Here is a 14,431-nt window from a genome sequence, read left to right as displayed (position 1 = left end):
ATAAATCCCGTCTCTTCTTCTTCTTCCTCCCCCGCAGCACGGCCAGCAGCTGTACAGGCACATCTACTTGGGCTGCAAGGAAGACGACAACGTGCACAAGAACTTTGAGCTGCTCTACACGACCCTGGCGCTGATCACCATCGAGCTGGCCAACGAGGAGGTGGTGACCGATCTGATCCGCCTGGCTGTCGCCTTGCAGGTGTGTGTGTGTGGGGGGGGCTGGATTGCTTTTGGGCGGGAGACCTGCATGCGTGTTTCTCCGAAGCCAGTCCTAGAAGGCGTGCGCTGCACGTTCGGGCCGTATCACACAGCTCACTCGTTTGGTATCTTCCTCCTTGCCACCCGTGCAGGATCTGGCCATTCTCAATGAGGACAACTTGTCCATGTTCAGCCGCTGCAGTGTCATGGCGCTGGTCGCCGCCTACCTCAACTTCCTGAGCCAGATGATCGCCGTGCCCGCCTTCTGCCAGCACGTCAGCAAGGTGGGTCGCAGTCAGTTGTCGCGCCTTTCGTGCTCTCCACTTTCTCCTGGGGGTGGTTCTGTTCTCCGGAGACTGGGAGGCAGTTCAGTTGTTTTGCAGTTAACGAAGCTCTGTCAAGGAGTTGCCACCATCTGGCAATAAGTGTTACATGGATTGCCTGGGGCAGTACACGTGTACAAGGGTTTGTATACGAGGGTCAAATTGCGAGGGAAACCAGTGGAAGGAAGAGACCTTTTGATTGAATACATGGAGTATTTATTGTAAACAAATGCAAAGCTCACGCTACTCACTCAAGCAAAAATAACAACAACAGATCAACACACACAGAGCTAGGAAATAGAGTGGATAAGAAGGGGGTTGGTTTTAGATTAGGGTAATATTCACCTGATCCTGAATTCTGGAATCCACGTGGAAGGAGGAGGACATGGCCGACTAGTGGTTCATGTCAAAAGCTCAGGCAGGGTCTGAGGGTACACTCTTATGGGCGCCCCAAGAGATGTACAGAAATTGAGGCTTAACATGCCATTTTAAATGTGGTTTGGGGAGCGAAGGGTGGGCTGGCCCAGGGTGCAGTGAATAGCCGGATTAAAATTGAGTATGTGCAGGATGCTCAGTTTCACCAGTGTTTGTCTTTCTACATGCCATTGGCTCGATGTTGGTTGGGGGAAGGGTGCTAGACTTCTGGAAATGGAGATAGTTCGGTTTACCCAGATTAGTGCCCAGGTCAGAGGAGATGGGATTTAAGGATCAGTACATTGATGAAGGTCTTTGTTAATCATTGGCTGATCATGAGGCCCTGTGTACGTGCTCTTTCTACGAGACTCGGTTCCTCCTGATCTAGCGTGGCAGGTTCAAAATGGAGTCGTGTTCTGGCTCCCTGTTGCCTGCCCTTGCCAGACCAATACGAGGTGTGGAACCCTGGCCTTACTTGCCTCTCTGGCTGCCGGGTCCCTCCGACTTTTCCAGAGAGGGGGTGTTTAGCCCTGGTGCCTCTGGGGAGGTAACATAAGGGTTCCTCGGATTGAGCACGCAGGTCTGCACCGTCAGGCGCCGCATGCAGAATCCACAGAGAGATGTGACATTCAGGCAGGGAAGAACTTCCTCCGTTTCAGCTGCTGAATGCAGTTGTCTTGGTGGTGGTGGAAAAGTCGCAGGGAACTCCTGGTGTGACCCCCCATGGGGTTTTCAAGGCAAGAGACGGATCAGAGGTGGTTTGCCATTTCCTGCCTCTGCGTAGCAACCCTGGACTTCCTCGGTGGTCTCCCACCCAAGTCCTAGCCAGGCCTGACTCTGCTTAGCCTCCAAGGTCGGGCAAAATCGGGCTAGCCTGGCCCATCCGGGTCATAAGAACATAAGAGACGCCAATGTTGGATCAGGCCAAAGGCCCATCCAGTCCAACACTCTGTGTCACACAGTGGCCAGAAATACCAGTGCCATCAGGAGGTCCAGCAGTGGGGCCAGGACATTAGAAGCCCTCCCACTGTTGACCCCCCCCCCCAAGCACCAAGAAGACAGAGCATCACTTGCCCCAGAGCCCCTAGCTATACCTTGTGGCTAATAGCCACTGATGGACCTCTGCTCCAGATGCTTATCTAATTCCCTTTTGAAGCCGTCCATGCTTGTAGCACCCACCACTTCCTGTGGCAGTGAATTCCATGTGTTAATCCCTCTTTGGGTGAAGAAGTACTTCCTTTTATCCGTTCTAACCCGACCGCTCTGCAGTTTCATGGAGTGCCCACGAGTTCTTGTATTGTGAGAAAGGGAGAAAAGTACCTCTTTCTTTACCTGCTCTTTCCCATACATAATCTTATAAACCTCGATCATGTCACCCCTCAGTCGTCTTTTCTCCAAGCTAAAGAGCCCTAAGCGCTTTAACCTTTCCTCATTGGGAAAGTGTTCCGTTGGGTCAGCATGCCGTTGTCTTACAATTCTGCTTATCAGCAGGGACCTTGACAGATAGTTGCTTTAGGGACCACCACCTGGACATCCCTCGCTCTGGCCCCTGGCGTGGAGAAGAGTTTGAAATGGTCTTCTCCTCTGGCCGGGATGTTCCTTCTGGCACCTTCATTGTTTAGCGACACGGGGGTGCCATCGTGGAGCCTCGCGCTTTGGACAATGACGTTCTCATTTGGAAGTAGTTCCCATTTCAGTGCTGCCTGCGCCGTCTCCACCTCTCCAGGCTTTTTTTTTTTTTAAACCCTGAGTTGTAGTTCACAGAATCATAGAGAGCTGGAAGGTACCTCCAGGGTCATCTAGTCCAACCCCCTGCACATGGCAGGAAATTCACAAATACCACCCCCCACCCACCCCCAGTGACCCCTGTTCCATGCCCAAAAGATGACAAACCCTCTCATGATCTGCCTAAGTTCACAGCATCAGCATTGCTGTCAGATGGCCACTTAGCCTCTGTTTGAAAACCTCCAAAGAAGGAGAGCCCACCACCACCTCCCAAGGAAGCCTGTTCCACCGAGCTCTAACTGTCAGGAAATTCTTCCTGATGTTTAGCCGAAAACTCTTCTGATTTAATTTCAATCCGTTGGTTCTGGTCCGACCTTCTGGGGCAACAGAAAACAACTCTGCACCATCCTCTATAGGACAGCCCTTCAAGTACTTGAAGATTGATTGATTGATTATTTATTGTATCACCTCTCCATTGTTTTTGGCAGCTGTTAGTTTTCAGTGTGAAGAGCTGAGTTATTATGACATCCCGTTATCACTTGCCCGCAGCCTTTTGTAAAGCTGTTGGGTTGTACAAGTACCGCTTTACTGTACTTCAGCCGTCTCCCCTTCAAGGGTGTCCTGGGGTCTTTGGGCACTTAAAACTCCAGCCACCGAAGCATGAATCAGCCTGGCGTAGGGGACAGAGGGTCAGACGCGGCTTAAACCTTCACACTGCCTTAAAGCTCCTTCGGAGATGCTGAGACGGTCACACTCTGTCACAGCCCAACTGCCTCTACCTCGTAGGCTTGTTGGGTGGACAAAATGGAGGCAGGTTGGCTGCCCTGAGTCATTTGGAGGAAGGGAAAGAGAAAAGTGAGCACAGTTAACAGCAGTGCAGTGTAACAAGGCGCTTCGTGGCTGTTCTCTAGACCCGATGATGTGGATACTTAGCCAGGTGCTCCACTTCCGTTCTGCAAAGCATGCTGTTCGTGATCTACCTGCAGGCAGGGACAAATCTAACTCTGGGAGTCCGATTTCATTCTGTCCAATTAACGGATTCTTTTCAGGTCATCGAAACCAGAACGGTGGAAAGTCCGTGCTTCTTGCCAGAGACCATATTCCGAGACAAGTGCAGGTAATGACGATTCTGTTGCTGATAAAATCTGTACATTGCAGCACAAAGGTATCTCTTTCACAAAGGTATGGTACATGGAGAAAGATAGGAATTCAATACCCAAAGCCATGCAGAAAGTCTTCCCGTGGTGCTCCAGGCATTCTGGCCATCTTCAAAGCATTTCCTCTCCCTGGCTAGTTTCAAAGGAAGTGATTTCTGAAGGGTAGGACCATGGGGCAAGTTGTTCCAGTAGTCCCCCCGGGCACCCCACAAAGACAGAGAGCTTGGAATTCATGGTCTTGGTCATGTGAGTGACACACGAGTGATGGAGGGGGCCTGGAGCACAGTCCCCCTACTCTCCTCCCAGCATCTTTTGACTAATGGGTCACATTTTCCGTGATGGGTTAGGAGAAGGTACACCAGATTGTAGAAGAAGAGGAGATTGGATTTATACCCCGCCCTTCACTCCCCGAAGGAGTCTCAGAGCAGCTCACAATCTCCTCTCCCTTCCCCTCCCCACAACAGACACCCTGTGAGGCAGGTGGGGCTGAGAGAGCTCTTTCGAGGACTGCTCCTGAGAGAAGAGCTCTGAGAGAACTTATTTATTTTTATTTATTTATTTATATTTACATTTATATCCCGCCCTACCCCGAAGGCTCAGGGCGGCTAACAGGGGCACAAAGTGCCAGGTTAAAACAATAACATATAGTTTAAAAACAATAAATTACAATAAAATATAAACAATTTACAGCAAATTTCAAGCAAGAAGGGAAGATCTTAACCTCACATAGCTACCGATGATCTTATCCTCAGAGCCATGTCCAGCGCCACGCTCCACCTTTGGGGGCCAGGCAATCTGATGTTAATTCGCTAGGGCATAGGGGGTACAGATGGAATAGTGGTGGCGGCAGCTCCTATCCAAAGGCCTGGCGGAAGAGCTCCGTCTTGCAGGCCCTGCGGAACTGAGACAAGTGACTGACCCAACTTGTGACTGACCCAAGGTCACACCAGCAGCTGCATGTGGAGGAGGAGTGGGGAGAGGGCAGCCTCGAAGAGCCTGGGATGGAGGTTGGGGTGAACGCCGACTGCAGAAAGGATTGCTGGAGATGGAAGGCCGTGTGTGTGTCTCTTCCTCTCGCTCCCACGTGGTGCCTAATCCCTTCACGCTGCACTCTTCGCAGCCTTCCCAAAACCTTCGACAGGGACGACAAGAGCCTGTTCTTCCTGATGAACAAGATCGCGGAGTCGCTGGGCGGCAGCGGCTACAGCGCGGAGAGGCTGTCTGTGCCATACGTCCCTCAGGTGACAGGTGAGTCATTGTCCAGTCCTGATCCCTCGCAGCCACCTGCCGATGAATCCTGGCGTCTCGTGGCTGCTCAGTCATCCGCCTCCGGCCCTGGAGCGTCAGACAGAGTCAGACCGCGGGATTCCAGTCTCCAGACTTCTATCCCTGGGATGCGTCCTGTCTCGCCTTCCCTCTTCCCTCGCCAAACAGCCGCCCCCCTTCTCTGTTCTCCACACGCTGTTCCTTCGGGCTTCCCTTTTCTCCCCTTCTGAAACTGAACCAGATGGTCGCACATTCCCACAATGTCACTCAGGCCATCTGCTGCGCAATCAGTCAGTCAGTCACTTTATTACAACAGTCAGCAGCGACCAGCAGTCCAGTTTGATTGAGAAACGCAAAAGCCAGCGACCAGCAATACCGTTTATTTTATTTATTTAAATTTATAACCCGCCCTCCCAACGAACGGGCTCAGGGCGGCGTACAGATGGGGCCAATGCCCAATACATAAAACATTAAAACTGCATTTTAAAAACATTCAGTGCAGCATAAGGGCTCTCCACAACAACTAACAAGGGAGCCGATGACGTCATCAGGATGGTATCCTTAGTGGCCACAGCTCCACGCAGTACCACCATTTTTGTACTCACGGCGAGTTGGTAATAAGGGCTAGGACAGATAGTAATAGTTGTAGACAGATGGGTTGAATTTTTTTTTAAAAAGATAAAAAGAGATAAATTGAAGTCTTAAAAAAAACATACAGAATCATGCCAAGTAACTACAGAGTCATGCTGCCAAAAAGGGATTTTCAATGCTTGTAAACCTGAGCACAGAATTTAGCCACCTGTCGAGTAGTCTGGTGCAGTGTTCCTGCTAAGCTGCATTAGTGTGAGCTAGCTCACAGTCTTTTAGCCTCCAGCTCACACATCTTTGTCTTAGCTCAGGGAAGGAGGGCTCCAGAGCAAACTAATTTATGCAGTAGCCAAATCGCCGGCTCACAACTTTAATGCCAGGAGCTCACAAAGTAGAATTTTTGCTCACAAGACTTCCACAGCTTAGAGGCAGCGTTGGTTTCTATCTGACAGGAGATAATCAAGCTTGATTTTATTTGATCTCCCAGGAAATCTTGCTAGCAGTGAGCTAATACTTTCCGACCGGACCTTTGTATAGTTAGGACAGTTTAAAAAAAATGTGTTCTATAGAGTCAATTTCACCGACCATCTGCTGAGCTGTGAGCTAAAGGCCAGTCCTCCGTAGAGGTAGCAGGAACTGGAGGGCGAGGTGGAGGACAACATGGAGGCCGAGGGCTCACCGGCCATATGCCTCCCTGCGTAGCAGAATGCCAGGGAGGCGGAAGCAGCGCCTCTTTGCATCCCCAGAATGGCCTTTCCCACCTTAAAAGTCTCAGTGCCCTAACTTAACCCAGCAACTCCACTGCTCTGTGACCTTGTCTCTCATGTTCCCAGTTCCTTGCAGACTTGACCCTTGGAAGTAGCATTGTCACTGCAGGGGAGATAAGAACAGAATATAAGAACATAAGAGAAGCCCATGTTGGATCAGGCCAATGGCCCATCCAGTCCAACCACTCTCTGTCATACAGTGGCCAAAAAGACCAGGTGTCCTCAGGAGGTCCAGCAGTGGGGCCAGGACATCAGAAGCCCTCCCACTGTTGCTCCCCCCCCCAAGCACCAAGAATACAGAGCATCACTGGCCCCAGACATAAGAACGTAAGAGATGCCAGTGTTGGATCAGGCCAAAGGCCCATCTAGTCCAACTCTCTGTGTCACACAGTGGCCAGAAATACCAGGTGCCATCAGGAGGTCCACCAGGGGGGCCAGTGTGGACATTAGAAGCCCTCCCACTGTTGACCCCCCCCCAAGCACCAAGAAGACAGAGCATCACTTGCCCCAGAGCCCCTACCTATGGACACCTGCACTTGGTTTGCTTGATTTATTCAAAGTGCCAAATGTGGATTGCACAGTGGGAGGGTCACCGACCTCTCCCCCTCTCCGTTCTGGCTCCACAAAATGAGAGAACTGCCCTCAGACTCGGGTATCCAGCATCTGGTATTGGGGCGGGTCGACTGGCTGAAACCTGATGTATTCCGCTTTTTCTCTGTATCCCTTATCATTGCCCTCCCCTACCATTGCATTTCGGGGGGGCGGGGGGCGAGCGGGGGAGAGTGTGTGTAGTGAATTAGGGAGGCTTGCTTGGTAATTTTCCTAAGGGGCCCCAAGACATCTTTCACACGAGAAATGTCCTTGGGGAAAGACTGTGCCTGGCTAGATAGTGGCTGTATCAGAGTCACTGTAGTAACGCTGACGTGGATGCGCATGGGATTCTGGGGTTGTACCTGTATCTTGCCTTTCCCGCCTTTGCAATTCAGTCCTAGCAAAGAGTGTGAAGAACCCACAGCATCTCTTGTCTCTGAATAAAGCCTTCCCTGCCAAAGTGTGCGTGGAGAGAGTGATTTGACTGGGGACCTGACAACTGTCTCTTGTGTGCATGTCCACAGATGAAGACAGGCTGTCGCGGAGGAAGAGTGTGGTGGACACGGTCTCCATCCAGGTGGACATTCTGGCCGGCAACGGAACGGAGGATAAGGCAAGTGCATCATGTCCACTCACGGGAAAGGATCCTGGCCGTCCCTGTCTCCATTTTGGGCCCCTCATCACGAAGAACGGGCTGCCTGGTTTTGGGCTGCATAGGGCTTCAGGGGTTGACTTCGGAGCAGCGGTGCCAACGCCTTGCGACCGGCACCTTTCATGCGTTTAGGTTCTTTGACTCTGCAACCATTTGTGGGGTACAGTGTCAGGAGGCAGGGACTGGTAAGAACTTTGCCTAATGTCTGACGTCCTTTGGTTAGTGTCTGGGTTTTCATAGAATCACGGAGTTGGAAGGGACCCATACAGGCCGTCTAGTCCAACCCCCTGCTTCAATGCAGGACCAGCCTAGAGCATCCCTGACAAGGGTTTGTCTAGCCGCTGCTTAAAGGCTGCCAGCCAGGGGGAGCTCACCACCTCCCCAGACAGCTCATTCCACTGCTGAACAACTCTTCCTGTCCAAAAGTTTCTCCTAAGATCCAGCCGGCTCCTTCCCACCCTCAATTTAAACCCATTCTTGCAAATATTCTGTCCTCTGCTGCCAACAGGAACAGCTCCCTGCCCTTCTCTAACATAAGAACATAAGAGAAGCCAATGTTGGATCAGGCCAGTGGCCCATCCAGTCCAACAGGTGCCATCAGGAGGTCCAGCAACGGGGCCAGGACACTAGGAGCCCTCCCACTGTTGCCCCCCCCCCAAGCACCAAGAATACAGAGCATCCCTTGCCCCAGACTGAGAGTTTCTATCTATGCCTTGTGGCTAATAGCCACTGGTGGACCTCTGCTCCGTATGCTTATCTAATTCCCTTTTGAAGCCGTCCATGCTTGTAGCCGCCACCACTTCCTGTGACAGTGGATTCCATGTGTTAATCACTCTTTGGGTGAAGAAGGACTTCCTTTTATCCCTTCTAACCCGACCGCTCAGCAATTTCATGGAGTGCCCACGAGTTCTTGTATTGTGAGAAAGGGAGAAAAGTACCTCTTTCTCCACCTGCTCTATCCTATGCATAATCTTGTAAACCTCGATCATGTCACCCCTCAGCCGTCGGTTTCTCCAAGCTAAAGGGTCCCGAGCGTTTTAACCTTTCTTCAGAGTGTTCTTTTGAAAGCAGCTGCCTTGCCGCTTGGAACTCTGGGGTTTGTGCTTGGCCCCGCCCCCCGGCAGTGGTTTTGTGACTGGCCCTGCTCGATAGCAGTCATCCTGCGGTAGTGCCTCCGGCCCTTTCTCGAAATGCACAAGGGCCTGCAGGCATAGTGAGGCTGGGGACTCCTGCGCCCAAGGCTGGAAGGAGCTAGATCCTAGCAAGGGGTTCCCAGGGGACACGTTCTGTCAGAAGCCCCTCCTGCGGGGTTAGTGCTGAAAAGCTTCACAGAGCTGGTCTGTAGGATTTTTGCAGCCAATGAAGATGGCTTCAGTCCATTAACATCCTAGAGGGGGTCCAGTAACATCTTAGAGGGGGGCTGCGGTGGCTCAAGTTGTTAAGACGCTGAACTGCAGACTGGAAGGTCAGCAGTTCAAGACCCGAGTGCCGCGTGACGGAGTGAGCTCCCATCTCTGGTCCCAGCTCCTGCCAACCTAGCAGTTCGAAAGCAAGAAATTGCAAGTAGATAAGTAGGTACCGCTTCGGTGGGAAGGTAACAGCGCTCCGTGCACCTCAGCGTCTAGTCATGCCGGCCACATGACCACGGAAACGTCTTCGGACAGCACTGGCTCTTCGGTTTGGAAACGGAGAAGGGCACCACATCCCTAGAGTTGGATTCGACTGGCTTTTGAGCAAGGGAAATCTTGACCTTTACTGATATCTTAGAGACCAACGAGTTTTTTGAGGTTGACGCTTCCGAGAGTCAAAGCTTTGTATCTGACGAAGGGAGATTTTTACTTCTTCAGTTGTCACCAAAGCTCCTGCCCTGCCACAAACCTTTTTAGTCTTTGAGGTACCACCGGACTCTTGTTGGTCTCCAGGGTGCTCCTGGATTGGGATCTAGCCCACTTCCTCACACACAGCACCTTGTAGCAGTGCAGTTGTGCCGTGCCCGACCACCTTGGAGCCACTGCCATCCCACGCCCGCTGCTTGTGGTGGCTGCGCACAGCCTGGGCCCCGCTGCCGTGCATGTTCACTGTAGCCAAGGGGAGCAGGGCAGTCCAACAGCCTCCTGCGAGGAAGAGACGCGGAGGCCTGGAGGTGCCGTTGGCCACTTACGGAGGAAGAGGAGGCTGCGAGGATGGCTTCATAAAAACTAAAGGCAGTGGTGCAGCTAGTTGTGGGGACAGACAGGCACGTGCATCCCTGCCCCTTCTTTTGACAGTCTGTCCTCTCCTCTTTCCTCTGTGAAGCCCAGCGTGTCAGTGGAGCTGGATAGATAAGAAATCGCTGTAATCAGGGAGGGAGGTCAGGATGGGTAGGCGAGAGTCCAGGAGCACCTTAAAGGCTAACAAAATTTGTGGCAGGGGGTGAGCTTTCGCAAGTCCCTGGCTCACCGGCATCTGAAGACGTGAGCAGCGGCTCACAAAAGCTCCTCCCCTGCCACATATTTTTCTTTCAGGGGCTCTTGGACGCTTGCTCGTCTACCGTGATTAGTGGTCCTTTTTGATCTCCAGTTCAGCTGCTTAAATACATTAAAAGTCTTCTTTTTCTTTTCAGGTCAACAACACGGAGGAAATTACCTTTGAAGCCCTGAAGAAGGCGATAGGTGAGGTTCATGGCGATTTTTCGTTCGGCACATTTCCTCCGACGGCTTCCAGCACTTTCCACGGAGCAGAGAGTTAACAATCCTCTTGTCAGTAGAAAAGAGCGGGAGTCCAGGAGCGCCTGAAAGACTAACAACATTGGTGGCAGGGGAGGAGCTTTTGTGAGTCACTGGCTCACTTCTTCAGATACAGCTAGAGCGGGAGTTCATCTGTCCTATTTATTGGAAAGTGGAGTGATTTCAGATGCCGAATGACATCAGCAGGCAAATACAAACAGCAGGTGAATGACAGTAGCAGGCATGATTAGAATAGGTGTGATGTGCAGAGGGGTAGTAGGCATGGAGAAATCAGCATTGGCAATGAGACAGGAAACTGAGGTCTTGATTGAGTCCAGGTGGATGCATTGTCTTGAGCTTCATTAGCAGCTGCAATTAGAAAGAGAGACTGCTTTACATATCACACATAATCCAGTCACACCTGCTAGTGTCATTTGCCTGCTAATGTCATTTGGCATCTGAAATTGCTCCGCTTTCCAAATTATTGGACAGATAGACTCACATTCTAGCCGTATCCGAAGAAGTGAGCCCGTGACTCATGAAAGCTCCTCCCCTGCCACCGATTGTGTTAGTCTTCCAGGTGCTCTCGGACTCTTGCTCTTTTCTACTGCTACAGACAGACTAACACGGCCACCCATCTCAATCCTTTTGTCAGGCAGAGTTCTGTAACTGCACGAGCCACATACTTGTAATGTCTTGAATGTGTTCCCTGCTGACAAAGATCCCCATCTCTTGCCATTTTAGGAAATCTTGAAGTGGGGAAAAAAATGATCACATACCTGATATGCTTGGGGGAGGGTGTGAATGCACCCTTGAGAGACTGGCGTCTCAGATTCTAACCGTCCCACCTTCAGACTGGGATGTAAGGACTCTGAGATCTCCATTCGGACTCATATCTGACGAAGGGAACTTTGACCCACGAAATCTCTTACTCCCAAAAAACCTTCTCTGTCTCTACAGTGCTGGAATCTAGATTCTAACCAGTTCCATCCGTTCCATTGTGCTTGGAATGAAATCTGTTTTTAAAAACTCCTCTGTTCTTGTACCAAAATAAAGCATTCATATTCCGTGCACGTGCGTAGAAAGTTCAACCCTACATAGCCCTCTCCCATGGCCTGCATAGCCCTCTCCTAGGGCTGCCAGTTTGGTGTGGTGGTTAAGTGCGCAGACTCTAATCTGGGAGAACCGGGCTTGATTCCCCACTCCTCCTCCACTTGCCGCTGCTGGATGACCCTGGGCAAGCCACAGTTCTCTCAGAGCTGTTCTTGAAAAAGAGCCGTTTCTGCCAGAGCTCTCCCACCCCCACCTATCTCCCAGGGTGTCTGTTGTGGGGAGGGGAAGGGAAAGGAGTTTGTAAGCTGCTCTGAGACTCCTTTGGGTAGTGAAGGGCGGGGGATAAATCCAACCTCCTGTTCTCTTCTTCATAATGTATTTAAGCGTGTCAAAGGTGCAGGGTAGCCTTCCAAAGACTGCCTGAGCACAGAGCAGGATTTCTTCTGGAAATGATTGAAGTGGTGTGTTCCTCAGCACCCCACCCCGCCCCACCCTCTTTGGGTGACCCTGCCCTGGAGAGTCTGAGACGGAAATCTTAAACCCCTCCTCCCTTTTTGCTTGCCTAAGACAACACTAAGACTGCTTGAGCACAGAGGAGGATTTCTTCCTGGAAATGATTGAAGTGGTGCGTTCCTCAGCACCCCACCCCGCCCCACCCTCTTTGGTGGGCTGTGACCCTGCCCTGGAGAGTCTGAGATGGAAATCTTAAACCCCTCCTCCCTTTTCGCTTGCCTAAGACAACACCGGCCTCGAAGAGCAAGAGAAGGAGAAGAGGCGCCTGGTGATTGAAAAGTTCCAGAAGGCCCCCTTTGAGGAAATTGCGGCCCAGTGTGAGAGCAAGGTGAGGGCCTTCGAGGCACACGGGCGGGTCTGTTTGAAGGGGGCACAGGGGGTGCGGTTAGAGCTGGCGGGCTTTGAGGGTGGGCGGGGTCAGCGTGCTTGGCTGGAGCCCCAGAGACTCCCCACAGGCTGTTGCACGGCCTTCTTCTGCAGCACGGTTTGGAGATCGTGGGACGAGTGTGGTCAGCGGTGTTCCCTCTAAGCTGAGTCAGTGCGAGTTTAGCTCACAGTTTTTTAGCCTCTGGCTCGCACGTTTTTGCCTTCACTCAGGGAGGATGGGGCTCCAGAGCAAACTAATTTATGAAGCAGCCAAATCTCTTGCTCACAACTTTAATGCCAGTAGCTCACAAAGGAGAATCTTTGCTCACAGGACTCCACAGCTTAGAGGGAGCATTGGGTGTGGTGAGAGTCTTGGCCACAGTCCTCTGGGAGCCGTGTCGCCTGCGGCACTAATATCCTATATATATAACAAAGGTACTAATATCCTATATGTTGAACACGTGAGCCCGTTGGTGGAAGGATTTGTTATGTAAGAACATGTTCAACATATAGGATATTAGTACCTTTGTATTGGATTTACACATCATGGAATAAGAAGCAACACTATCACATCTTAATGTCTGGAAGAAGTTCTTCACGAAACGAATGCCAAAACTCCGGAGAAGTTCGTCCATCTTTCTGATACCTGTTGGGAATTAATATTTTTTCAGTTGGACTGTTTATTTTTCTATCATTATTGTGAGATTATAAGCGTTTTGTACATCATTACAGCTTCTATATTTTTAGTTCTCTATACTAGCTGTAACCCCTCAGTTTTGTTGGTTCAACCAAACGCCTGGCGGAAGAGCTCCGTCTTGCAGGCCCTGTGGAACTGCAGTAAGTCCCGCAGGGCCCTGATCTCACACGGGAGCTCTTTCCACCAGGCAGGGGCCAGGTCTGAAAAGGCTCTGGTCGAGGCTAGCCGGACGTCCCTGGGGCCGGGAACCACGAACAGATGTTGATTTGTGGACCTCAGGACCAGTGTTCCATCTAAACTGAGTTAGTGTGAGCTAGCTCACCATTCTTTAGCCTCCAGCTCACACATTTTTGTTTTAGCTCAGGAAGGAGGGCTCTGGAGCAAACTAATTTATGCCGTAGCCAAATCGCTTGCTCACAACTTTAATGCCAGTCTTCACAAAGCAGAAATTTTGCACACAAGACTCCACAGCTTAGAGGGAACATTGCTCAGGACCCTCCGGGGCTCCTATGGGGAGAGGCAGTCTCATGGGCAAGCTGGCCCCTGGCCATAGAGGGCTTCAAAGGCCTCGTTTCTCCCCCGGGAAGAGCCAGAAACGATTTGGCCCCGCAGTTCTTGCAGCGTGGACGCAGGGAAGGAAGGCTGGAGCGCGATTCAGCCTTTTCAGCCGTGTACTCTCTCCTTGCAGGCCACCCTTCTTCATGACCAGCTGGCCCAGATATTGGAACTCACAATCCGGTAAGGGGCAATGCCGGGGCTACGGGGTGGGAGGGAGGAGGGAGCTGCCGCTGAACTCTCACTTTCAACGCTGCGGTTATTAGCAGTGGCTCTGGCAACTGTGGAGTGCGGGGCTTTTCTTCCTATGGACCGCTGCTTGAGTGTGGTTGGCCAGCAGCCTCAGAGGCACAGCCAATCCACTGCCGAACTGAGCGCCTTATACATGATACACAAACCTGCCCCTCCAGGTCAGTCTTGTCTACTCAGAGTGGCAACAGCACTCCAGGTTCTCAGGCAGAGGGGTCTCTCACATCACCTCCTGCCTGGCCCTTTTTAACTGGAGAGGCTGCCGGGGATTGAACCTGGGACCTCCTGCATGCCAAGCAGAGGCTCTCCCACTGAGCCACAGCCCCTCTTTACAGCTCTCCAGGGTCTCAGGCGGAGGTCTTCCACATCACCTATTGCCTGGTCCTTTTTAATTGGAGATGCCTCTGGGGACTGAACCTGGGACCTTCTGCACGCCAAGCAGATGCTCTTCCACTGAGCCACAGCCCCTCTTTACAGCTCTCCAGGATCTCAGGCAGAGGTCTTTCACATTACCTGCTGCCTGGTTCTTTTTAACTGGAGATGCCGGGGACTGAACCTGGGACCTTCTGCACGCCAAGCAGAGGCTCTCCCACTGAGCCACAGTCCCTCTTT

General features: G+C 51.7%; 1 protein-coding gene across 1 annotated transcript in view; it reads left to right on the top strand.

The window, feature by feature from the left end:
• The window catches only part of LOC107117855 (protein EFR3 homolog A-like), a gene marked incomplete at its 5' end in the record, with an annotated part of 32,770 nt that overhangs the window by 16,210 nt on the left and 2,129 nt on the right, over nucleotides 1-14,431 (top strand). Inside the window, 8 exons of the mRNA XM_015420019.1 lie at nucleotides 38-199; nucleotides 351-482; nucleotides 3,710-3,777; nucleotides 4,938-5,065; nucleotides 7,554-7,642; nucleotides 10,284-10,332; nucleotides 12,177-12,280; nucleotides 13,704-13,753. Of these exons, the coding sequence (XP_015275505.1) occupies nucleotides 38-199; nucleotides 351-482; nucleotides 3,710-3,777; nucleotides 4,938-5,065; nucleotides 7,554-7,642; nucleotides 10,284-10,332; nucleotides 12,177-12,280; nucleotides 13,704-13,753 (782 nt within the window). The remainder of the gene's footprint in view (nucleotides 1-37; nucleotides 200-350; nucleotides 483-3,709; nucleotides 3,778-4,937; nucleotides 5,066-7,553; nucleotides 7,643-10,283; nucleotides 10,333-12,176; nucleotides 12,281-13,703; nucleotides 13,754-14,431) is intronic.

Source organism: Gekko japonicus, unplaced genomic scaffold, assembly GCF_001447785.1.
Source record: "Gekko japonicus isolate JY-2015 unplaced genomic scaffold, Gekko_japonicus_V1.1 scaffold6248, whole genome shotgun sequence".
NCBI lineage: Eukaryota > Metazoa > Chordata > Lepidosauria > Squamata > Gekkonidae > Gekko > Gekko japonicus.
This window is presented reverse-complemented; position numbering and strand designations above follow the sequence as displayed.